General features: G+C 39.2%; 1 protein-coding gene across 2 annotated transcripts in view; it reads right to left on the bottom strand.

Moving 5' to 3' along the window:
• LOC126870209 (protein neuralized) overlaps positions 1–26,572 on the bottom strand; it is a 112,353-nt gene that overhangs the window by 33,450 nt on the left and 52,331 nt on the right. The window contains exon 1 of one of the 2 annotated variants that reach the window (XM_050627704.1): positions 23,909–24,750. The exons of the other annotated variant lie outside the window; for it this stretch is intronic. Coding sequence (XP_050483661.1) covers positions 23,909–24,203 — 295 coding nt within the window. The 5' untranslated portion in view covers positions 24,204–24,750. Of the gene's footprint in view, positions 1–23,908; positions 24,751–26,572 lie in introns of those variants that run through there. 2 annotated transcript variants of the gene reach the window in all.

The raw sequence follows: 26,572 nt of genomic DNA, 5'->3' as shown, positions 1-26,572 counted from the left end.
GATGGAGGAATCATTTTTCCGATCGAAGGGCAATCGTCCTCCGAGAATTCTCGAAAGACGAACGTATCTTTTCCTCTATGTTCGAGTCACTTTGAGTTTTTGAACCAACTGCGACCAAAAAGGATATTACTTTGGAAAAAATGTGAAACGCGGAAGAGCGTTCCTGGTGTCGGCGGATCGATAAGCGGAGGTTCGATAGCTTTTAGAGTGTTCTGTCGATTTATTTCGAGCACTTTCCCATTAACGTTTGTCGGCGGACTGACGAACGATAGAGGCCGGAAAATCGGGCAGAGATTGGAATGAAATGCTCCACACAAGAGAACGACCGAAATAAAATTCTCTTTTAATTGCTTCCTTGTTTATCCTTTACCAGAGATTAAATTCCTTTTACGAATTATTGAAAAATTCTTGATTGATTCTTTGAACTTGGATAATTCAATAAAATAAGCAAACCATTAGCCATCTGCCTTTTCCAAAATTGTAAATAACGATTCAGATGTTACAAAGAAAAAAAATGTTTAATGATTATACCTACACTTATTACAAACGGTTGAAATTTGATCGAAACCCAATGGAGGATGATGAAACACGTCTAATTTCCATACCTGCGAACAGATGGTCGATTTTGCGCGTGCTTCGGGAAAGGAAAAGGCACCTTGTTGTCATCGGGATTTGCATGTGAATTCCCATGAACACGACGTACGGATATTTTTTGTTCGTTCAGCTTCTGGCGTAGAAAGGAAGGAAGGAAGGAAGGAAGGAAGGAAGGAAGCAAGCAAGAAAGGAAGGGATCGTGTGAGGGGAAGCCATTCGAGAAACTAGCAACTTCCCCTCAGGATATTATGGCAGATGGGCCGTGAAGCTTATCCCCCTTAAGATCCTAATGAATCCGCGTGTATAATCCGACCATATTGTGTAAAGATGATTAACGTGGAGAGTAAGAAGAAATTTTTGAAAAATTCCCAGGTGTCGTGAGGTATTTCTTGCTCTTGCGATTACTTTTTAAATTAAGAAATTTTTTTCGAACAATTCAGGAGGGTTCTAAAGATTTTTACGTGAAATTTTAATCATGTAAATTATTATATTAATCAATGATTTCAATCTTTTACTTGTTTATTACGTAAAACTATGTCTAGAGGTTCGAAGTGAACAACGAAATTAGATTAATAGCAAATTTATTTCGTGTGTTTAATGTTCCAAAAGTGCTGCTCATATTGGCCATCGAACACAACGGATGCACTCGAAGTACGTGTTATTCAATTTGCAGATTGAATTTTGCCGAAGTTAACGCAATGGGAAAATTAAACAAATATTTTGAAAGTCAAACTATAGATATAAATTAAGAAAAGTATATATTATATTATAAATTAACAAACCACATAATTTACAAGCTATTTAAGAATTAAATAACCGTATAAAAGATTAGATTTAAAATGATAAACTGAACTACAAATTAAATAAACAATATGAAATAAACAATATAAAAAATCATATAAAATGATATCTACTACATAAAATATGAGCTACGTAATAAATTAACAAACCATATAATCTATAAACTACATAAAAAACCAACAAATTAAATAAACTATAAACTATAGAGAGTACTCAAACTCAAATACTGCAAAGATATTCAGATATTAACGAAATAATATTAGCCCAAACGAATAAAATACCAGACTTCCATCAGAGACAAAAAGATCACAAGCAAATAACCAAAAAATAAACCTTCCACTCCGCAATCCTCCGTTACTTCTGCCTCCAATTCATTTCGAGTACCAACATCAATCTTTGAATATTATCGGTTCATTTGCATCACAAAAACCATTCTGAAATCCCAAGACGCTAACAAGTCGCCCGCCATCAAAGAAAAAGGGGTCGCGAATTACACGAGATCGTCTTGAACAAGGGTTAGGCCTAATCTCCATAGAGCTCGTTGATTAACCAGGATAATTCAATCACGACAAGCCGAACGACGAAATGTTCCTCGGAGACCGTCGAGTGGCTATTTGATGTTATCACGAATCGTCCATCGATGCTGAGATCGTTCGAGTTTCCAGACTCCAGAAGAAAAGCTTGGGTAAGGTATAATTAGAGGATAAAAAGGAGCTGGAGGAAACGGTGTGCATGAGCGGATTAAGACGCCGCGTCGGTTTGAACGTCTTTTACTCATCCAACGTTTATTGCTCTCGTTGCTGTGTTCACCGGGAACTTTCTCGGTTTACGCGGGGGTCAATGGTTCACCGTGGTTCTCAGTTTCTATGGAGATGTCGACGGTTTACTGTGCAAACATTGTGCGTCCACTTTTCCTGAAATTACGGTTTTCGTATGCAACAAATAGTTCTTTTTCTTATGCTGTATAAATATCATATTCGTATCCATTTCATAAGTCTGTAGGAAATAATATTTTTGATCGCCCTTTTGTTTATTTCGAAATATTTTCGTAAGATCCACTTTTATCACTTCAGGTTCCTGAAAAGGACCAGCGCGCGATTTTCAATCCATTTTATAGCAGCATTGATAAAAATAAATATGATAAATACAATGCAAAAAGTATTTCGATTATAACGTATCATTGAGTTTTTAAAATTGTGCTTTTTTCGGAGACGCTAAAGGTGGACATATAATATTTGTGCAGTAAATCACCTGATGCATGCTTTGAAAAATATTCTAAATTTTTGTCGTTGTCTGAACATTGTCTGAACTCATGGTCTGACAGTATAAATGTGTGTGTGTACATTTAATACTATAATTAACAGAGCAGTTACAATCAGAATGGTTTCCGGATTTTTTAAGGGTTTAAATGATTTTGCGGAATAATACACAAAGGTGGATTTTCAGGGATTTGGATAATTTTTTGAACAATTTGTGGACGGAGGCTTGTTTCCCTTTTACGCTGTGTATTTTTTCATATATCGTTCATGTCAGTCTCCTTGGTACAAATTTCGTGCTTTACATGTCGATGTTTCATTTCGGTCCAGGAATATCTGATCGAGGATTCTGTGTTTATTTAAAGTGTACATGAAATAATATTCAAATGACTGGAGAAATAATTGAATTTCGTCGAACGACATTAAGATGTTCGAAAATATTATCGCATTTTGACAGCTTCCATACGTTTACTTCCTTCCAAATGAAATAGATAGAAATCGTTAAAACGATGTTATTAATGCGTCAACTTGGATCTACCATTTCAGTCCGCCGATGATCTTGCGAAGTCTGAACAAATTTAAATAACTTTCGGATTTATAGCAACGGAAAACCGAAAGGGAACCAGCTGCCAGCAGGATGTCGATAAAACGTAACCTTCATCACTATCAAAATACACGTGCATTGCGATATTTTGGAATTCCAGTGGTCTGTTCGCGTTTCATTCGATTGTTGCTAAGAATAGTCAATGAATTCGTTCTCGTATTCCTTTATTTTCAGAAAATTAGAAAATCTATTTCTCGCCGAATACGATAAAAGCGAAACGTTATAAGAAGATATGAAAAAAAAAAAAGAATAAATTTATAAAGAGTAGAAGTTACAACCCTTTTACCCTTCGAAAAAATTCCACCGCGTTATTGTATCCCTTACAATTCCTCTAAATAAAATCTCTTAGTATTTCCAAACAAATCCAACGTCACCAGGACTATTACACCGTCTTATTAAACCTTACGCACGAACAAACCTTACAAATATATAATTTGAACACTGATGGAACTACGATTCAAACAAAAAACACTCAATCTAACCCGTTATGTCCAACAACTTCCTACGTACCCATAACTTCTCATAATTCTCCTCCTAACCTTCTTCTTCGAGTACCGCTACACCACCTTAAAATCAAACCGAAACCTCGACCCAACCTCTCTCCATCCTCTAAGCAACCATCTTGAAAAAGCTGGCGAGCAAGAGGTCTGCTCAATTCTCGCGATGTAATTAACAATTAGCGAGGATCCTCGGCTCCGGGACCGGGGCTAATTGTGGCAATTACAGCTGGTTCCCGGCGAACTTCCTGCGATCAGCAACGATAACGTCGACAATGTTGACCCCGGGTACAACGTTGTGGGCGGGTTGAAGACGCGTTCGCAGTCGCCGATCGCACGTTCGCCGACACTTGAACTCCTGACACGCGACAATTAAATCATCCACTCGTTGCTAGTCCGTCTCGTCTCGCTTTCAGGGCGCCACGCGGGATGACCAATTGAGCGTAGGCCGCGACCAATCGTCTCCGTTGTCCGCGTTCGCCGGGTTTTCACCAAGCGGACGAGGGAAACCGACAAGAATTCGACCGACTTCCGGCGATTATCGCTGAATCAGCCTGCAGTGGCCTCGGACAGACGGACGGACACGTGGCTCGCGAACTTCTAATTGGGACCTGGCTGCCAGCAAGAACTTTCAAGAGTTTGAAGCGTAGGGGGTGAGAATTTCGACGAACGAGATGGTTTCAGCGAGTTTTTAAGGGAAGAAGGTGCGTACTTAACGAAGCATCCGGGTGAACAGAGAAGCGGAGGAAGGTAAATTTACGGTTGAAGCATGGTTGATCTTCATGTTGGGTTGCTTTGGCGGACTCTTTTTGTTCTCAGGTAACTTGAGTGATTTCGGGAAATTTCTCTGCTCCTGAAGCGAAATTGCGCGTTACTCTTTCTTCCGGCTTTCATCCTTTCTCGTCTACGTTGCTCTGCGATTTGTGTATATCGATTTATTTCATTATTCCGTATATAGGAAGGGTGGCGTATAGGGTAGAAAGAAATTTGTCTACTTCAGAAGCGAAATTAGGGGGAGTTGTTCCTTTCTCGGGCATTCGCTTTTTCTCGTTTATGTTGCTTTATAATTTGTCTATATTGGTGTGTTTTATTAACCTGTACGTTCGTAGTGTTTTTTAATAAGCTTGTTACAGATTTTTGACTGATTTTCTTGCTTTAGCGAATTTTTCTTTCCCTGCGTTTAACGAGGGTAGAAAAGGTTCTTCTCTCGTATATGTTGCTTGCTGTACGAAAAATTAGTAGGTCGTTCAGTGAAGTAGAATTCTAACGGGCTACGTTCATTTAAAAAATTGAGGTTGGTCCCAATATATTCTGGTCTAAAAAGTAGAATTTCCTAATCTTTCATCTCGTTAGTAGACCGTTTGTTCTAATGCCTCGTTTTAGACGCACGCATGCAGAAAATCTGAAGGTTTCTCCGCGATAATATCGCTTTTCCTGTATAATATGGAAAATCGTACGATGATCTCTAGCTACTTCGACTCGCAGTATGCGCACCTTGATTTTTTAATCTGATAAAATGAATAATTCATCATAACCACGTACCATACGTAGATACAATAAATCTACTTGTGCTTCTGCGCTCGCGGTATCTTCAAAACATCTACAAAACTGGTATTCTCAACTGCATAATTACTCCTTTTCTCTGATATCATAATTACGAATTCAAGTTGAAACTTCTTAGAAATTTCAAGTTGTACTTCGTATTAGATAAGCGAGATTTAATACGAAAGAAGTAATTTAAGTCGTCTTAAAATTCAGAATAAACGAAATAGCATTAACAGAGGAGGAAGATAAAAAAATAGGAAATAACCCCTAAACCCAATGTATCAATATATCTGAAATAATTTCCACATTTAGAGATACAAGCGTCTGCGTATTTTATAATATTACTTTAATCCTCTGACATCTATCCATCTACAATAATTTCAACATTTCAAAGTATAAAAGCCTGCCTAAAACATTTCTTAAATTCAAAGATGTACGAATCTAAACGATAATTTTTTAATCCAAAGTAATTTCTAAATTCAAAAATATACCAGAAGCCTATGCAAGGTGTATTTTCAATTTAAAACTTTACGAAGCTATATCTTTCGGATCACCCAATTTAATTCAATTACTGCGGCTGAGATAACAATGCACTACACTTGTTTCCAAGCAACTGCTATACACGTCGAACAAACAAAAAGAGAGTGCTAGAGAAGCTGATCGAGAACACTGAGCGCGACTGTTCAAAAAACCGCCACCGTTCAATTCCCGTTTGGCAGCGCGGACGATTTCGATTTGCGGTTTCGCAACATTTGTTCCATTAAAGTCTAGAGTCGGTGCGGTGTTCCCTGGAGTAATATGCGTCTCGAGCGAAGGGCTGGAAAGGGACATCCCTTAAAAAAGTCAGCCTCGAACCGAGGGCTGAAAGGACCATTGTCCCCGCGGTAACTAACTTTGCTCAGAAAAATGACTCATCCCTGCCGGACGATAAGACGAGAACGAGATCAAACAGATGGGATTGAAAGATAAATTTAACGTTTGAGCGTGAAAAAATGGTCGAGGAATAAAATTAGATTTTGATCCTCTACAAACGTTTAATAATAGGTCAGATTTATGGAAGAATCTTTGGTGAGACTTTAGGAGTGTAGGTTAAGACGTTTCATTGAATTCATTTAATTTTATTCCACGAGATAGAAGAATCGAAGGGTAAAAAGGGAATTAGACTCTTTTACCGATGAACTGAAGCTTTGTTATTGGCGAACGGAATAAAGTATCGAAGTTAGTCTTCCCTGTCTCGGTGAAGTTGTTTTCCGATGTTCTTAATTCTTTCCTTCCACCTCTCAATTTAACAAACACATATTCACAATGACACAAGTCGGCGTACTTCCGTAACTCTATTAATCTTCTGAAGATTTGCATCTCTGTTAATCTTTAGAAAGATTAGCAAAGAGAAAAATTACTGAAACTGGTAAAGAGAACAGACAAGCAAAATCGATACGATTTTAACGGTATTAAAGTACGATAACTTAATTGAAAATCGATAACGAAAGATAGACAGTATTTATAAAACAAGCAAATAAATTACCAAGACTCTTTTCCTATAATGCTTTCTGTATTCAAATGAAATTATCGCCACGATCCGTTGCAAGGTTGCGGAAAGAATTATTTTCCTTCGACGACAGTGACCGTTCGCTAACACAGATTTATCGAGGAACAAGTGCAACGATATTGAAGAATTGATAGGAAGAAACCCAGAAGCTGCAAGGCGAACGCTCTCGAGTTGAAAAATGGCTTCAGCGCCTCGATGTCTCAACGTTTGTTCCATTAAAAGAACGACGAACGCTCCCGGGTGCAGTAGAGCATCCACGGAGAAAAAGGAAGCCTTAAAGAGGCAACCTCGATAAATCTCGACGAGGGGTTCTTCGTAGCAGAACCGAGAGATTCAAGATGACGACGCGAGCAAAGTGCATTGTCGGTGAAAAAGCTCGCGATCGAATGGACCACGTCCCCTTTGTCTTCCTGTCGACGACAGATTCTATTTCTTTCAGGCTATTCCTAGCAAAGTTCACGCATTTGTTACGCTATTATTTACAACGTAACGCCGTTTGTTTGAAACTGTTTGGTGTCTTCGACGAAGATTTCATTAACTGTGATTTTCCATTCAAATAATAGGAATTCATATTCGTAGAAAGAATTGGCGAGAGATGAGTTAACTGGACGTTAACTAAAATGGAATTCCAATAAATTTCATTGTAGTGAAAAATCTTCAATTTGAGATTATTTTCTTTTAACGTTATCGATATTAATGTATCTTTCTAATGGAATATTTTTGTGATTATCTAGAAAACGAACGAAATATTAGCAATCCTTAATGATCCTTTCTAATCAAATTTCTAGTGATCCTTTCATAACGACAAATTAAATCTTCTATTAGAAAAAATGAAGCTGTCTTTCGCTATTTAGAAAAATAGGAAATTTATTAGTATAAAATTAATATCAAACGTGAATTTATTTTTCCAAAGAATTTCAACTTCTACGCTAGAATTTAAGAATGTAAAATCTCCAACACTTTGCGAATTCTATTTTCCAGAAACCAAATAACAATAATTTTCTTAAATGCTTCGGATATTTCTAATAAAATACTTTTATAACAGGATAATCATTGTAGAAAATTCGTTATTGAGATCGTTGCAGTGGACAGCTGGAGAGAATAAAAATATATTCCTGCGAGAGTCGATAGCCGAGAATCCACCCTTTAGTTGAAGAGTTCATCGAGAAAACGGGGGCTACTAATCGTTACCAAATGAACTGCTCGAAAGCTCTCCTGGCTCGTTCCTCGTTTCTTCTGGAAGCACTTCTATCGACGACAGATGTTCGAACGGAGCTACACTCCGCTCTTTAAGTCAACCGTCGAGCTATTTCGACGATGAAAATTTATTTTCGCGAAAGAAGAACGCGTCCAGGCGAAAGCAAGATTAAATGGGTGGCCTTTTGCCACTTCTTTTTTTCCTTTTCGACAATCCGAGAAACTTCTTTCTGTAGCAGATGTGCCGTCGTCGATATTTTATGCAGTGAAACTAGTGAAGTATGTTGTTGATTCGAGAGAGAGAGAGAGAGAGAGAGAGAGAGAAATCAAGATAGAAGAAATAGGAAAATGTTATAAAGACGAGTTTGTAGTGTAGGAACTATCGAAATTGAAGATGAGGAGGAACAGTGGTTTGAATTACATTTTTTTGCTGACAGTCCACTCTCCACATTCCATTTCTTTTATTCCACGCTCCGCTTTGGAACGACCCTTCTGCTAAATCATTCACAATTGTTTTTATTAAATCGATCATTATAATACTACATATATTATTATGCGACAATTGTAGTCCAATTATAGGGCATATAACGTGGAAAAATGTCAGCTCTTCGTTTCACAAATCGAAAAAACTAAGAGAATCTTTAAAGCAATCTATGACGCGCCGCTGATATGATAAATTTTCTTAAGTAAAATCCAACCAAACGACGACGAAGCGCGAGCTATCCCTAAAACAAAAAACCCTATTTCTCCGTCTTCTAAATCGAAAGAATCGAAAGAATCTTCGAAATAACTTGCAGCGATCCACGATTTTTCGTACTTGGCTAGTCAATCAAGAATCCGATAAATAATCCAGATGTGATAAAAATTCGTTTACACGGCAAGCCGTCCCAAACGATTTCACCTTCTGACTCCACGAACTCGAAAAATTTGCCTGAATCTCGAAGTAATCTGCAGCGAATCATTCATAATTTTCCATGCCTTGTAATCCAATAAAGATAATAATGCAACGGTGATAAAAGTTGAGTTACGCAACTCTGCAGTTCCGAAAAAGCTCTTGCACATTGAATTCATCAACTCGAAGAAACATTTTCAAACCAACTCGAATCCAGTCCAAATGATCAGCGAACCCAAACATAGATCAAGATCGCGATGAAGGTGTACATCAAAAAGAAGTGAAACTACGAAGCATACGAAGCGCGTTTCAGGGTGGATGCGTCTCGTCTGGGTGAACTGACGAATTTCCACAGGAGCGTCGAGCACGTGCGTACGTTAGGCTCGTACGCATCCATTAAGTGGCCGCGACTTCCGGTACGCGCACCTCGTCGAACCTGCACGTGCTGTCTGGGGTGTTCACGCACCTTGCTTCCGCGAGCTCCAAACGCGTACAAGTACTCTGCGGCTATCCTTGCTTGGATATCGTATAATTCCTCTCATACTATTTCTCGCTTCGAGTCAGTTATTATATCTTCTTCTTCAATTTTACGATCCTACGTATATAGTTGTGGTCTAGAGCATAGGAAAAGTGAAGTTTGTAAGAAGAACTGCAGCAAGAAAGTGGAGGATGGAAGGATCGCAAGATCGCATATATTTTCAGCTGTTAACTGAATCGTTCGGAAGTCACGCTGATTAACTCTATAAATAGATGTATTCAGGGACGATTACAGACGTGATATTTTTTTAATATTCATTTTATTTTTAATATTCACTGACCGTGGAAGATACAATTACTTACGCAACTCTCTTGTGGGGAATTTTATGGACATAAATCGTCTGATTTTCAAGATACTCAGTGCTAACTGTATTATATTATAATATATTATTATACTTAGATGTTACATTTAAATTTTATAGATACATATAGATATATTGTATTCTTTTAATTTTATTACATAGTATAATGTAATTTATATTTATAAGTATATTATAATTTTTAAGATTTGCAATAAAACGGCTAGTAAAATGAAGAACTTCGTAAGAAATGGAGTTCATCTCTTCGGATCAATTTGACTGCTGACGAGCTAAATAGAGAAATTTTTTGAATGTACATGTTTAAATAAATTAATCTCTTAAATACAGAAGAAGAGTGTGAAATGTACGTAGATCTATCGTAGCAACACAGGCTCGATTAACAAAAGGATTCCTGGCGCTTGATATTAAGAATAACTGAATAAGGTTCAGCATTGAAAATATTTCTCTAAATGCAAGATAAAAGGGAACAGGAAGAACGAAAAAGCTAGCAGATTGCTCGTGGAAATCTCTTTCACGATAGCGTTCAGGTACACTACATCGATGACGCGAGTTTCCGGTCTATGATACAGTCTCATTTCCGTCCTCCGTATCTGCTTTGCAGGAAGTTCGAAAAACTGCCAAATACCTGACCGATAAAAGACATACGACACAGAAATCTTCGAAACTGGATCATAACCAACTTCCCAAACCACTTCAACCTGAAAACTTGACATCACAGACGTGGAGGCTTCAAAACTTCAAGTTCAAAAACTTATTAAGTATACAGGAACTCGACTGGTTTCTAACTGGGTAGGAGGCAAATGCAATTTTCTTGAAAAACGAAGCCTCCAACGTAATATTTCATTTCTCGAGTTTCGTCTTATCTTCAGCCACAGAAGATTTCCCCTGATCGCACTTATATCGTGAATTTTAATCCACTGTATATATATCTATGAGATTCAACATGCTGTTATCGAAGAACGAAACCATTTTAGTTAACCAATATCGAAGGCCTCTCTCTAATTTTCTTTAGTATCCAAGTAACATTAATTATTGTTCAAACTTACTATTTGTATTACGATTACGCGAAGTTCAATTTTATCAAACACAAAACAGTATGCATGAACTATTCAAAGCTCTATGAATTATTCCCAACATCTCTCTTAAAATATCCTGATATCCTGATATCTCTCCTAAACCAAATCTCTAACAAACAGTCCAATCATTGGGCCCAATTTCCACGCACTCTCGCACATCCACACGCATCCTCGTGTAAACCATCAGAGTCCACTAAACAGGCCAAAAGACAATACAAAGATAACACGCGAAAACAAGATTCTATTTGCCAAAGGCCTAAGTCTAACCAGAATAGATAGCAGCCGAGTAGCGCCGTAAGGACAGCGCGCCTACGTGCGTAAAATCTACTCGCTCATCCTTATCTAAATCCGCGATGGAACGCTTGGCAACGCTTTAACGGACATGAATGAACTATTCTTGGAAGGATGAGGAGTCGAGGAGGATCCTTTAAAATGGGCGATCCTTTAAAATAGAAACGGTTCCAACCGATTAAACGGTCCTGCCAGCTGACAGGGCACGCGGAACCATTGGTAAACCGGTTTGCGAAACGCTTGTGGGAACAAAGACGGGTTCCATTTGCGATGCTGTGACGTCACAGGTTGAGCGGAAAGTGGGTGGATGGGTGTGAACGCACACAAACTAACCTGACCAGTCAGTGAGGACGGTCAGTGATCGGGCCGCTCGAGGAAGCTGGCTCCTCTTTGCCACGTGAGCGAAGATCTTCCACGACCAGACGACTATGGAGAGTGATCAACTTGTGAATAATCGTGGAAGTGAACTTCTTTCAGAATTTCACGTTTTCATACGTTTGTTGGTTGGCATTTAAATTTCAGAGAAATGCTTTCCAAAGATTATATCGTAGGTTTCCTGGTTGAACGAGTCGATTCCCTGTTTGTTCGAGACTTTTGAAGCTTCCATCGTGGATCTTGGGTTCTGTTAATTGCGAGGAATAATTATTAAAATTTATTAATTGACCGATTATAGGGAAAAACAGGCTGAAGTCTTTTTTCCAGTTAAACAAGAGTTAGTTAACAAATATGTTAAGATATAGACGAAGATGAACCGTCTATGCGATCAAGGATCGAACAGTGAAAACCTCAAAGGTGTCGATTGAGTAAACAGAAAATCGATTCCTGTTATCTAGCTCCTGAAATCTACGTTATAACGATGTCTCCTACAAACGAGAACCAGCTTCATATTATAGGCATGTATTAGGACACCTAGTGATATTTAGTACAAATTGCTCTTTACTACTTTCACATTCTACGTGTATTATTTGCGAACCTGATATGCATCATACAGTGGTTACGAAAAGTATTATCGCACACCCTTATTTTCCAGTGCAGTGGTTTTTTTTCCTCAGGTTTTACGTTTCATTTTCATAGCGTTAAAGTTTTAATCGGGTTAAGTAATCACACGAAAGTACTATATTATATGTCATAAGAAATTTAATATACTTGAACTTAATGAGTATATAAGTACTATAATAAATACAACGATGTGCCAATACTTTTTGTATTAACCGTATATGCCTCGCAATTAGAGTGCAGATTTTCATATATTCATGAGGAATATAATAATATAATAATACACACAATGTACAAAGGTATGCAAAATATGCAAAGTTTGCGGCCAGTTACGGAATTTAGTAGATGAAACATTGGGTTCTGTTCCTTTATTTGCCTTTATAAAAATATGAATTTTTACTAATAACACGAAATACTAAATATTCTCAAGTCTTGGAATAAATGTAACAAATAAACAGGTGTCCCAATACTTACATACCAATCCACATTAGTCAATACAAATTCCTTTGAGAAACCGTTTTGCAAGACTATCCACGTAATCCACGCAAAACACGTCAAAGACTGCGACAAGAGTAACAGATCGATGGCAGGTTATTATTCGATTGGATCGATTCTCTGGGCACTCGACTTACGCAACGATCGTTCGTTGTCCGAAGGAATTTCGTCACGAATCCATTCGACAGCTCACCGGTTCGACCTTAAACGGCACATGAGTCACGGTGGTTGTCGACGGCCTTTTTCTCCGTCTAGGAAGCGGCCGAGGACTGTTCGAGACACGTGTCGTTATCCTGGTGTGCGCCGCCATACCCGCGACTCTCTTTCCACCTGCGTTTCGCCGCGGAGCTGAGATCGCCAACTGAGAATCTCTGCCGCGGGAGGGCCGAGTGATTCACCGAGGCAAAAAGAACCAGAAAAACCGCGAACGAGTCAGGCAACGGAGGAACGGACGCGGAATAACCCGATGCGTATCCCGGGAACTCGAGGGAGAGAGAGAAAAAGAGAGAGAGAGAGGTTCTGATCAGAAACCTATGCTCCGAGTGTGAACTGTGCACCTCGGAATCCCTGTTTTTTGGGGATTCATACGTGAACTTTCTATTTTGGAAATGATCATTTTTTGGAAATTTTATTTTTATTGTGAAATATAATCATTTTGGGGGAATTTCATTATTATTAATCCGTGATTCGTGAAAGAAGTTTGTATTTTGTAAGCTCCGTGTTCTCTGTGATCCACGTATGTATGAAGTTTGGATCTTGGAAGTTTCCTCTTTTATCATTTGTGATTCGTGTACGAACTTTGTATCTTGGAAATTTTCCTTTTGTAATTTGTGACCTGTACGCGGACTTTGAAAACCTCCTTGTACTGTGTGTTGACCAAGTACTATAGCTTGGAAATGTTTTTGTGATTTGTGCGATTTTGTGAACCTTGAACTCTGAAAACATTCTGTGTGTTAAGTTTGTACCATGGAAACGTTTCTGTTTTCCAAATTTCCAGCTTTCTGTAATCTGAAAGTGACCCTTAAACTTTACATACTTCATGATCTATGTACAATCTGTACACTTTGAAATTTTCCATTTTTGTAATCTTCATCGATTGCGATTGATGCGATACATTTTGTGTTCCTACGTATTAAAATGAGGGAATTCTTGGCTATCCATATTTTCACGTTTAAAAAATAATCGAATATAACTTTCCGCCTTTCCTAACTTGATCTCAAAGTGAGAATTGATATTTATGAATAATAATTAGTTTTATTTGGAAGTAATGCTTGGACAAGGCATTAGGGGATCAAGATTGCGGTTTAAGAAGAGGCTGTCATCGTTTCGTGGCACGTCTAAAAGGTTCACAGAGAACGATCTTGCTGGTCATTGTCTGAGAAGAGTGGTGGTTGAAGTTTGTTACGTTCGCGGGAATGGCCTTCGTGATGTTGCTTTTTTGGAACGTCAGGTATAATAACGAACTAAGGAAGGAAAAACTGTAATGATTTACAAAAAGCTACGATTTAGATGTCTTGTAGGATACTACGTGAGATAAAGTTTTATAGATAGTGAAGGAGAATCATGCTTGAATAGAACGAAGCTTGGAAAATAGACAGTATTGGCTGTAATTGTCTTTTTTCTTGTTTTAAGACTATTTTGTTTAAAATAACTGACGACTCCGAGAAAATTTTAACAGAGACATAAACTACAATAAAGATATAACAATAATAAATTATATACATTATAACAGTAACAAATTTTAAAGTCATAAAGAAGTCAAAACATAAACTGTAACAAACTCTTAAAATTACATAATTCACAATAAACATAATATACACGTATCACGAAAAATAGTTAATAACAAAGTATATAACAAACCAAATAACAAAAATCAAAGATTAACTCACAATCGCGCAACTTTCGCTTGAAAGCACAATTTTTCACAAAACAATCGCATCCCTGTGCTGCGTATCAGTCTAACTTGAACAAATCTGATTCGCTTTCCGCTTTCTCAAATCTGCTTCATTTTTCTTCATTTTTTCCCAGCGAACAAAAATTTCCCTTCTTCCTTCGCCGGTCGATTTGGCATTTCTCTTTGAATCTACACGATTCCTCTATTCAGGCAGAATCGAAGCTGGCAGATCGAAAGTAAGCTCGTTCCACGAGTTTATTGTCCGAATAATGACCGTGCCTTGCGATTCGAGATCCGAGAGAGGAAGCCTCGCCATTTCGATGCAACGTGAGCTCAGGTAAAAAGCCAGCGCCGAAAGTTTTAAAGGCTCGTCAGCTGTTCGAATGGCTGTACGCTCGTTTCTCTGCGAGAAGCTTCTTCTCCTTTTCTATCGAGCAACAGCAGGGGCTAGAAGAAACGAGGAAGGGTGGCGAGAGATATAAACGCACGAGGGTTGACCGAGCACAGCTGCTACCCTAGAAGAATGATCGAGCCGTATGCGAATTCTGTCAGACGATCGCGCTTCTTGCTTTTCGAACGAAGACGCCGCCTGTGCAGCCATTAAAGTCACCGAGCCAGACGTAGGGTTCTGCCTCGTTGAATTATTTTTTGGAATTTTCGCTGGCTAAATTCTTCTTCCATTTTCAGATTTATTGGCGCAGGATGAAAGGCAGACTTTTTGTAAATGGAAATGTCTGGATGGACGTGGACTTTTTTCTACGAATTCTGTTGAGATATATATTTTTCTTTTTCTTTTTTTTCTTTTTTTGGTGAAATTTATGGTTCTAGTTGAGATGAAAGAAATATCTTTTTGAGATTAAGTTTTAAGGAGCATCTAATTGTTAATTTTGAGGAAACATATTTGTTTGAGTTGCTTTTATATGATACAAGGTTCTTTTGATAGTCAAAGTTTCAAGCAAATTATAAATCTCTTTTGTAATATTAAAGAGTTTCTAATATTAGATAATTCAATTATGTCATACGTATTTTCAATATAATTGAAATTCTCGTAAATTAAATCTCGTATAAAGATATACTTTTTAAATCGAAGTTGCAACGAGACTTGGGCTTTTCTTTCTACGAATCGTCGAGCAAATGTTTCTCTTTTTTTTTTAATTATAACCTAAGGGCAAGTTCCTTAAACTAGGTAACTGAAAATTGGAATTAATTTAACACCAGGATAGTAACTAAGTTAAATATATAGCACCAAGTTGTCGCTATACGCGAAGTACATGAACTATAAAAATTCAGAACCTGATGCCAACTTCTACAGCTTCAGGCAGCGTAAATAAAAGAGCAAGTTTCGTTCTTCGAAGTGAAGGTGTAGAATCTTCCCAAGAGAAGTGGAAGCAAAAAACCTGAGTTTGTTCGGTGATGAAGCAGAAAACAAAACAGATTTTTTATACGAACAAGAGAAAGAGAGACAGAGAGAAAGGGAGGAAAATAAAAACACGAGGGAGAGCAATGTTTTATGGGCTGCACGTGTATTGTCTGTCCGATAGAAAATGTTTAAAGGAATACGGTTCAAAGACCTCCCACAAAGTGTCGCGCAAAAAGGTGCGCACGTAGCGTTGGTCTCTTGAATCTCTTCCATTAAAGAAAATTCGACACGTAAAAGCGGAAGGCTAAGCACGGGAAAGAGCGAAAAAGATGAAAAATAGAACAGTTGGGTCTTTCAGCCCCGGTCGTAAACCCGAAGATCATTAAATTTGAAGATTTCTCGCGCCGAGTTTTCTCTCTTTCAACGCCCCTCAAAACTAAGCTCGTTTCAATGATGTAAACTCCATGACGTAAACTTCCTTTATTATATTTTCAAAAAAAAAAAAAAAAATAGGAAATTGGTATTCTTATTTCGTTATTTAATTGTTAGGCAAAACGAAGATTCTTTTTTGTTATTTAACAGAGATGAATAACGAAGGACAAATAATTCGAGGAGAAAGAGAATCTTTTCTATGACATTTGCAAAAAGATTGAGAATCGATGATAATTTAGTTGTTCTATTGTTCAATCCTTTTTTATTATTTTATGTATGATAAAAATGAATATTCTGAATGGAAAATAAACGTCTGTTTTGCGATGGTTATAAATATAAGTGGATCGAAATCTTTTATCGTATAGAAAAATGTCTCGGTGCAAGGAGTTAAAAAACACTGATTCGGAGGTCGAAGGATCGTCGAGGAAACAGCTCTAGATTTCGATCGATTGATTACAATGGACTGTTGTGAATGAGCATCGACGTAGAAGAAAGGGGGCATTGTACAACAGAACCATAACGCATCGTCGTAACATTTCCCATTCCTTAAGCAGTAAATCAGAAATCTAGTTTCACAATTCGGTATCTCAAATAGGTACTACACTTTCTACAAATCCATTTAACATTCGAAGAAAAAAATGCCACGAAATCACTCTACAAGTGTTACGAAATTCCTAAAACCAATCCTAAACACAAGCTTCTGTATAATTCGAAAAACCACTCCTTCTTAGAATCCTACTTATTCCATTAACAAATTAAAAATACTTAATCTTAATTCCCGCTACAATTATAACCGAAACTCGAACAATTCTAAACATTATCCACTTTTCTTCGATCCTAAAAACTACCCTTTCCTAGAATCCTACCCCAATTAACGTTCGAAAGAAAAAAGGGATCAAGACACCTCATCAGGGTGGAGAAATTTCTAAAATTCCAATTTTAAACACCAGCGACTTGTCCGTAATCCGAAAAAACCACACCTTTCTAGAATCCTATCTACCCCGTTAACACACCAACCTAAAAGGCCGAATCTTAATTTCTCCGTGAATCGCAGCGGAAACCCAAACAACTTGCGAGCCGTCTAGCAGCCTGCGCGCAATTCCGCGACCCAGAGAACTCGCAAAGAAAAACAAAAGGAGAGAGAGGGAAAGCGAGGAAGAGGAAGAAGAACCGGATGCGCGCAAGTTCGCGAGCAGTGAGGACGAGGTTGGCGAGATTTCTCGAATAATCTGCGATTATTCAGACGGCCGCGACCCAGACTCCGACAGGGCCTTTTTGTCCTTGCAGCGTGCATTGTCGCATCTGAAATTCGTGAAAGATTCGGTGGCTCGCGGGGGAGCGACGTCTGGCTGGCTGATGGAAGACAAAAGTCGGCCGAGAGGCGAAAAAAAAAAAAAAAACAGAGAAGAAAGAAGAAGAAAGAGAGGCAGCTAGTGGGTGGTGGAGGAGAGTTTCCACTTGGCGAAAGCTGTCGCCGACAATGGCGAACGTTCTTAGAAAGAGGCTCGTCGCGCGGCCGGGAACAACAGATATCTGATGAGAACGGGGTGCACCGGGAAACGTTGAAGGGTGACGAGCGAAAAAAAAAAAAGAAAGAAAAGAAAGAAGAGGGGGCAGAACGAACGCGCGTCCTTCTTGCTTCTCCGTTCTTTTTGGAGGAGTTCGTTTCGTTTGTCTCCGTCGTTCTTGGCTGGCGAATCATCCATTGAGGAAAAGTCGGTCAACGAGGAACGTCGACGATACGGTTCCATGACGGAGCCACCGTGTGACGAACTTCTGCAACGAGACTAGAAAATAACCGGGATGACGACCACGCCTGGAGGATGCTCCCTTTGGTTCTCGCAGCCAGACGATTCTTTGAGGCTTCTCCCTTGGCTCGTGGACGTTTGTCGAAGGACTGTTTAATCGCGAAGGGGTTGCAAAGAGAAGGTTTGACGGTTTGGAGGTTTATTAGGGTGGAGAGTTTTGTAATTGTGATATTTAGAAGAGGGGAAAGTTGGATGCGGTGTTACAGTAATCTGTGAGTTCGCAGAGTCGTGTAATTGAGATGTTACGGTTGGAAGAAAAGTTGGAAAATAGGAGGCTACATTCTCGACAATTTATTATATTTGTCTTATTGTATATGTATGTATTATATCGTATATCTGTGAGTTATGTTGAAAACACACAACATAGATATTCACAAGAAAGAAGAGTGGGAATATGTCGAAAATTTTAAAGAGATTATTCATGATTCAACATACCAGGTGCTTCATTTTTGAGACAGAAATATAGAAACAAATGTACATGTCATTTTATGCAAATACTAGAACCTAATACTAGATCCGTTAAGTGATTTGTTTCTGGGGAATTGGATATCGATCGACGTACGTAACGAAATTAAGAATTTTATAAAAAGTATGCCTAGAATTTATCAGTCCATCTTGGAAAGGCTCGTTTTTAAACAACACGTAGAAAATACCAAACGATATCGATCGAAACGAGTATTATTTCGAACGGGATCCGAATTAAACGTTGAAGCGAGGAAAAAGGGGTAAAACGAGGGCTCGAAGCCCGAATCCCTTTGGTTTTGTCTCTCATCAGAACTGGCAAATCACCCATTGAGCAAAAAGTCGGTCAACGACGAACGGTAGCCGCAACGATACAAATCCACCCCCGTTGACAGAGTCGCGGATAAGCGCGGTATCAGGCCGTTGTTCGCTGGAAAACGACGGAAACGAGGGGATGAACGGGGGGTTTGTGCGCGAAAATAACGGAGGAAATGACGACTTCAGCCGGAGGACTTCTCTTTCAACGACCTACTTCCATTGTGTCGCAGCAGTCCTGCTTCTGCTCCAACGGAAGGAGAACCACCGTAATGGAATATTAATATTGGGGTTGTTGAGGAACTTCTGTCCCTGGGGTGCGCTTCGTACAGAGAAGCAGCAGATTTCCAAGCAGTTTGTTATCTACTATAGAATTTTGGTTGGCGACTTTACGGCGGTTATTTCGTATTTTCGAAGAAGAACTCCCTGGAGAAATTTGAAAAATTATTAACACGAATTATATTTTCTTCTTATACTTTCTTCAAAAGTGGAGAAGGTTAAAAGACCATTTAACCCGACGAGAATATTAGCAATTTTTCTAAAAATACGTACAATTCAAAGTTCATAATCTACATAGAAGATGTTGAGTTTATTGAAGACGAAACATATCCTGAGAATTTTGAGTGTGTGCGTGCACAATTATCGTCCTGATGAATTTTTTGAAAAGAAATGTATGTAATTAAATATGCATTGAAGAAACGAATGCAGAGGTAGTACAATGTTTATAATACAGTCACATCGAATTGCATCTAATCTGACCGGAAGAAAAAAATGTATCCATAAATTCGAATCCCCTTGGAGAATTAATAATACGTAACATTTTCGTTCACGTGATTATTGATAAAATATAAAACGACTTCCAAACGGAAGAAAACGAATGTTACCTGTTGTCGACAAAAAGTCCAAAACCTGACCATCGACTTTTTCTCCAAGAAGAAAAAGAGGAGCGAAACATATTCGATATCCAGGTAGATGATGATATTAATAAAACATTCATCCTTCGTCTCATTAGCGGATAGAACATTTCCAGCGAGCTAGCATATAGGTTATCGGATTTTCCGGGAATAACCGACAATCTTTAACGTCCTCGAGAGGCGAAAGTGGATCGTGCAAGTTGCTAAGAATATTCGATTCGCTCTATTCAATGCTCCTTGGTGACGATATCCCGGTGTTCTTCCCCTTTCGATATCATTGAATGCGCGATCACGACGTGTCCCTGAGCTGAACTCGAAATTAGGAAAGGGAAAGTGGAAGGATGAGAATAGAAGACTCGTATTCCTGTTATAAAGCTTGCATCGGATGACCGACTTCGATTTTCCATTACAGTCTCGCGGTTAAAGGATATCGGATGAAACTGTGGCCGAGGATATCGAACTTGGTCACGATTTATTAACCATCTGCATATAGTGAAATTAGGTTATGTACAGTGGCTACAAATATTATATGTACACGCTATTATTTTCCAATGAAAGCGTTCTCTTGTCAGGTTCCACGTTTCGTTTTTAAACTATCAAACTTTTAGTGTTAAATTTTTCTAGTCGTACGAACGTACAATCGACTGATATGAAACTTAATCTACTTGAACTTGATTGATTAATATCTAAACGCTGTTACAAGTATAACGACGTACAAATACTTTTCCTGTATATCGAGATTTAAATCTTTTATCGTTCCAGGTTTCTAGAGTCGTTTGATTTATTTAATACGATCATCTTATTTATTTACTGGGCTCGATAAAATGATGTAACGAAACAGATCGAGCACCGGATAAATTTTGTAAAGTTTAGAATATTGTCAAACACAATCGTAGAAATCGTACAGTCACAAGTGTGTACAAGTAAATGAAAATGACTGAAGAATCGTGACAGGGCTAATCTAATAGTAAGTAAACGCGTAGTTGGCGGCACGCCGCTGCGTCACAGGCGTTTTTATTTTATCTCGAGGAACCTTTCACTTCGACGCTACGTGGGAAAACAGCGATTAAAAATAAAGGAAGCAGCGGGAGCGCTAACGATCCTGTAGGAAAGGTTCCTCGGAGCCCTGCAGCCTTCTAACGACCTTCCGAGGCATCATCATCAAGGGCCGAGTTAAATTATTCATTTGTCCTGAGAGATAGAGTACGCTTATTAAGCATTGCTTTAGCATTTTATTTGGATCACCTATGATACTTAATTAAATATTCTATTTTTGTACTATATCCAGGTGAAAACTATTTCAATTTTTACATTAGATTCTTGGCGTGATTGAAATTGCCATTTACCATTTATAGAATAATTTTCAATTAATTTTCCACGCAGAACATTAGAACTGATAAATGCCACAATTCTGAGAAATATTAAAACTAAAAGCTACCGCACGCTAGGTTTACTTTCTTAATTAATTTTAATTTGTTAAAGAAATTGAAAAGAATAGAACAGAGACCAAAGGTCGCGAAATATGGTGGAAAATTTATTTGAAATATGACAAGAGCGTCGACAAAGGACTTCGCGAAAGTGGTTTTAATCTGTGTCAAACGGAAAGTTACATTTTATCTGGAGATCGTGTTTCCTTCGAGATGCTCCGACTAACTGAACTTGCGATACACTCGGAACCAGGTCACGGTTATTTTATTAAGATGTTTCTTCAATAAAGTTATTTCTAAAATACCTCTATAAATCATTCTCTATCGAAATTCCTTACCAGGAAAGTTTATTCGAACATTCACTTAAAGTCAGTTTTTATCCGATTCTAAGTATCGTATTATAAAACGAAATTTCACGAATTAAGGAAGCAGATATTCCCAAGTGTACGATGAATCACCTAAAAAGACATAACGTAGACGTAGACAAGCATAGATTCATATTTGCCGATGATTAATAAAAAATCCCAAAGATATTCTACCTCGAAGCTTCTGTGGAATCGAGAAGGAAAAAAAGCAAGATAAAGGGTGACGTATAATAAGAATTAGTAGATACATCGTAATTATTTCTATTTCAATAAGAATGAATACTAAAACATCGTTAAAACATCTACCAAGATAAAAGATCGAGAAAACTCGTTTCGATGAATTTGGTAGTTTCAATATAACCATTAACCTCGTCATAGAACAGTATCTACTATTGCCATCCTACGATAATCCACGATATAACGAGGTAGTAAAATGTGTCAATGTTCACAGCAATCGTTAAACCGCGGCTATTTATGCAAATTCGTATTGCTACGAAAACAGCTAAAAATTGCATTCGCTGTTACAACGAATAGCTATATGCTATCGATATTTTACACATTTTCCCTTATCGCGTGTATTGAAAAAATACCAATTAATTTGCGAATCTATGGGAATTAACGGAATTAATTTTCTAACGTGCTCCATATGCTACACTGCAATAGTTTGTTAGCTTCGATATCTCAAGCTTCGCCATCGTGCAACAATTTCTCGAAAAATCACACCTCAAGATCTTTGCTTGTTAGTCAGCGAGAAACAACTCGATGTCAATAGACGATCGGTGTACGGTATTTCCAGCGACTGCAGCACAGCTTTGTATGTACGCTACTTTAGACGCGTGAGAGCCACGACGTAGGTACTGTTACAACGTCAATGTGCTCCTGTTCCGTGTGACAAAAGCGCTGGCCACCCCTTGTCCAGGCGAACGAGCCGGGACCGGTTCCATAAGGAAATTACCAGCAGCTTAATTTCACGAGACGAATACGGGTGTGCGAGTTATGTCAACGTTGCTTACAGGCAGGGTGATGTATGGGTCTCGAGTGAGCATATTTTCACCGTGTAATGGGTCAACACGGCTATCTTCGAGGGAGCCACCAAAGCGATTTTCTGTACATTTCGAAGAGTTGACGAGATGTAGGTAAGCAGAGTAAGCAAAGAGGGCAAGTTTGCAGAATTCGCGAATGATTATCGAGCATGTCGAAACAAGGCCGAGGCGCACACGAAGAAACAGCGAGTAAAAGTTGCGTAAATATAAAATTATTGGGAGATGTACATAAAGTAACACGTTTTACAATTATATGTTTACTAAGTTGTACGTTATAGAAGTCGGGGACTGAAAAGTGTTCACGATTCGACTAGAACGTGAAAATTTTTGGAAAAGTTGGAAGCTGGGGAGGTAGTTGAAAAGAGAAATGTTTAAGGAAATTAAATTTTACTGCGCTATGGTCTTCTAAGGTTGCTCTGTTATTCTAATGCAAAGTTGTCAGTTTCTTTAGAAAAGTTTCCCAAAATTTGGAACATCCATGGACAATGAGAAATTTGCATGTGTTCCGAAACCAAGAGATAGACAGAAGGCAACAGAAGCACAAAGCTGTCCTTTCTTCAAACAGAAAAATAGATATTCTGTGTTCTATATGATATTACGTTAAAGAATTGTATAACTATAATTCCTTGGAAAAGTTTTCGAGGAATTCACTGATGCAAAGAAGCCAGCTGCGAAAATTCAAAGTGCGAGAGAAAATTTATGAACAAGTTGCAGCAACCAGGTTTATTGACCTTTTGTTACTACTCGCTGATATACCACATATAGATATTCTTTAGATTTCATAATTAATAATCTCGTCATACGGTCTACCAATTGCAACACATCATAGATAACGTAACAGAAAAGCTTACATTCAGGTTTTCGAACTACATTGAACTTAAAAACAAAATCTGAAAAGGATCCTCCAAAAATTCATCGACCTATCAAACCCCCTAAAAAATCCACGATCTCGATAATCTCTCGCAATATTTCGTTCGACGAAGATGCGATAGACATCGGACTCGAAATCGTCGAAATTTCAAACACCCCGCAACTCGACGTGGTGTCACGTATATATAGCGCCTAGCAACCGCACAATCGCGAAGAGTGTTCGCTCGTTATCGCCGAATGCTCCGAACGAGCAAACGCCACCGAAGCAACAGACGACGACGAAAACTTTTGCCGAAGGAAAAGATAGAAATAGAAAATAAATAAATAAATAACGTGTGGAATAAAGGAAAAGTGAGGGTGTGGCTCACCTAGGCCCATTTTGCGTTTCAGTTTCTTCAACACCTTCATCTTGCTGCGCAGCGGTGCCAGTATGTTGCAGTCCCCGTTGTTGTTCTGCGGCTGCAGCTCGGCGGAGGGTTGCTTCCCGGCGGGGTGGTGGTGATGATGGTGCTGGTGGTGCGCGTGGTGCGTCTCGTGATGATGGTGGTGATGGCGGTGGTGGTGATGCTGCTGCTGTTGCACGCTCGCGCCGGGACTGGCGAGGTGGCTGCAGCAGTGACAGGGGTGGCTCTTGCTGCCCTTGACCGCGCACGACGCCCCCATAAATGTAGCCGTGGTGCTCTCGAGGTGACGAGAGCAACCGTGAGATCCCGGGGGTAGGGAGCGCCGATAGAGACGACGAAGACGATGACGACGACGATGACGACGACGATGACGAGATCAAGGTGGATGGAATCGCGCGGGGGCCGAACGAACACCGGCTGATTCTCACTGATCGCACATAGAGCACACTGTGATTATGGTCGCGGACTCTGTCCAACTAATAGAACAGTATGACCGTGTAAACAGTATATACGTATAAGGAAGATGAATATACGTAGAGATCGGTATATACGAATATTAGAAGAACGATAAGAGACTTGAATTTCTCTCGACACGCACTGAGTACATGTATGTACATATATGTATGTAAATATACGCGTGACGCGACGAGAAAGAAGAAAGAGAGAGAGAGGCGAATGTTTTCGTGTCAAAGGTTGAAGGATTCGACAACCGCGTGACACGAAGACGAGAAACGCAAGCAAAACGCGAATTATCAAACACTTGCGTGCCCCTCGAGCGGCCAGGGACGACTGACTGCTCGTCGACCGAGCGCCAGAGTATCGCCGAGCCGCGCGCGAGCCACCGACCAATCGCAGCCGCGTTATCCCCACCGTGCTAACGTCGACAGCGTCTACGTTTGGTGGGGAGAGTGGCACCTGGTGGACAGCTGCCCCTTACCTGGCCACGACACACCGGGCCACCCCGTGCGCCAACGCGGGGAAGCAGGGGTGGACTACTCGCTCGCTGCCTTTTCGATCCGAGAGGCGCGGGGTTGGAAATTCGAACTGGTCGCCGACTGCACGAGCATTGATCCTGCTAGACGCGATTACTTTTTTCCTCTCTGTGGCTGTGTGTGCTTCTACCCCGCACGGACAGACCGAGAGGAAGAGCATTTTCGAGCCGGACACCCGACCATCGCTTTCGGCTCAGACGGGCCGACACCGCTCCGGTATGGATTTTTTTCGCGAGTCGATGACTCGCGCGAGTTGGTACTCGCGCTGTCTGCGAGACGTCTCCCGGAAATTTGAAAATGGAAATTACGCGCGTATCTGGACCTTAGCCAGAGTCAGTGTGTATTAAATCTTACTTGTATGTATTACGTATGTATTACGTATGTATCATTGAACGTATTAAGTCACGCTTTCCACAGTTCAAGTGAGAGAAAATCAAAGCTGCAAAAAAGAAGTTATGTTACAATATCGACAAGATATGGATTTGATATCATTTCTATTCGATATTACGTTGAAAACTGGGTGATTTAGAACGAGGAAAAATCTACCATTAGAAAGAATGAAAGATATGACACGGGAAACACAAAATGTTATTCTTTTTTAAACAAAATGGATACACTCTGGCTGTGACTTCCGGACATTAAATTTGGCGTGTTAAGAAGATCCTATTGATCTTCGGTCATTTTTGTCAATGATTATTACTTCTTTACGCTCGATGACTTTTTAATGAAAATATGTATCGTAATCTCTAAAATAAAATCGTTCCTTCATTTTATTATCGTAGCTATTTATCGATAACGCGCGTAAAACTTTGCTATATGTTAACTTTAAAAATAGATGTTTTTGTATTAATAAATATTTTTACCAGGTTACTCTCTACATTTTATCCACCAAAATATAGTATCTAACGACTGAACTTGTAGAACCATTAATTAATAATGAGCTACTTGAAACGACCACGCGACAACACCCACTCAGTAGATCTGCTATATTTCTACGCTAGCGATCAATGTTCAGCTGTGCCATCATTAGCACAGGCTTCCACCATTAACTAATATCTGATTTAATTTCTAAAACGTCGATGTTCCATCTTAAAATACGCATCAGCCGATGAATACTTCTATAATTTATAAATAACACTAGCGAATTAAATAATCGATTATTAAATAAACATTCCATCGTCGAAAAGAAAAATGGAATATACAAATTTCGTAATAAGGTCGCTTCTCTTAAACTTCCCAGTAACATCCGCTGGCTTTATAAATGCGATCGCATTAATAAAGTAGAACGAGACTTCCCGACGACGCAGCTAGTGCTAGATTCACGATTTTGCGTTAAGAATGATTCATAAGGGGCCGTAGATCGCAGATTTCCCAGCGACTCGCGGCCGTTGAATGAGTTCGATACAATTATTCGATTTAGTTATTCACGTTTCGACCATCCATCGCGAGCTCTGGAAGAGAAAATTGGAGCACGGTGATGCTGTGATACGTGAAACTTATGATCCGCCCCAGTGATACGGAAATATGTAAATAGAGTTGTAGGAGCATCATGGGTGAAGCATGGTCGGTATTCTGCGTTGAAAACGGTCCAAATGGCAGCGTTTGCGATCATGAATAATGCAGCTCGTACAGGAAG

Source organism: Bombus huntii, chromosome 10 (genome assembly GCF_024542735.1).
Source record: "Bombus huntii isolate Logan2020A chromosome 10, iyBomHunt1.1, whole genome shotgun sequence".
NCBI lineage: Eukaryota > Metazoa > Arthropoda > Insecta > Hymenoptera > Apidae > Bombus > Bombus huntii.
Note: the sequence above shows the minus strand (reverse complement) of the source record. Positions and strands in the feature narration are given on the sequence as shown.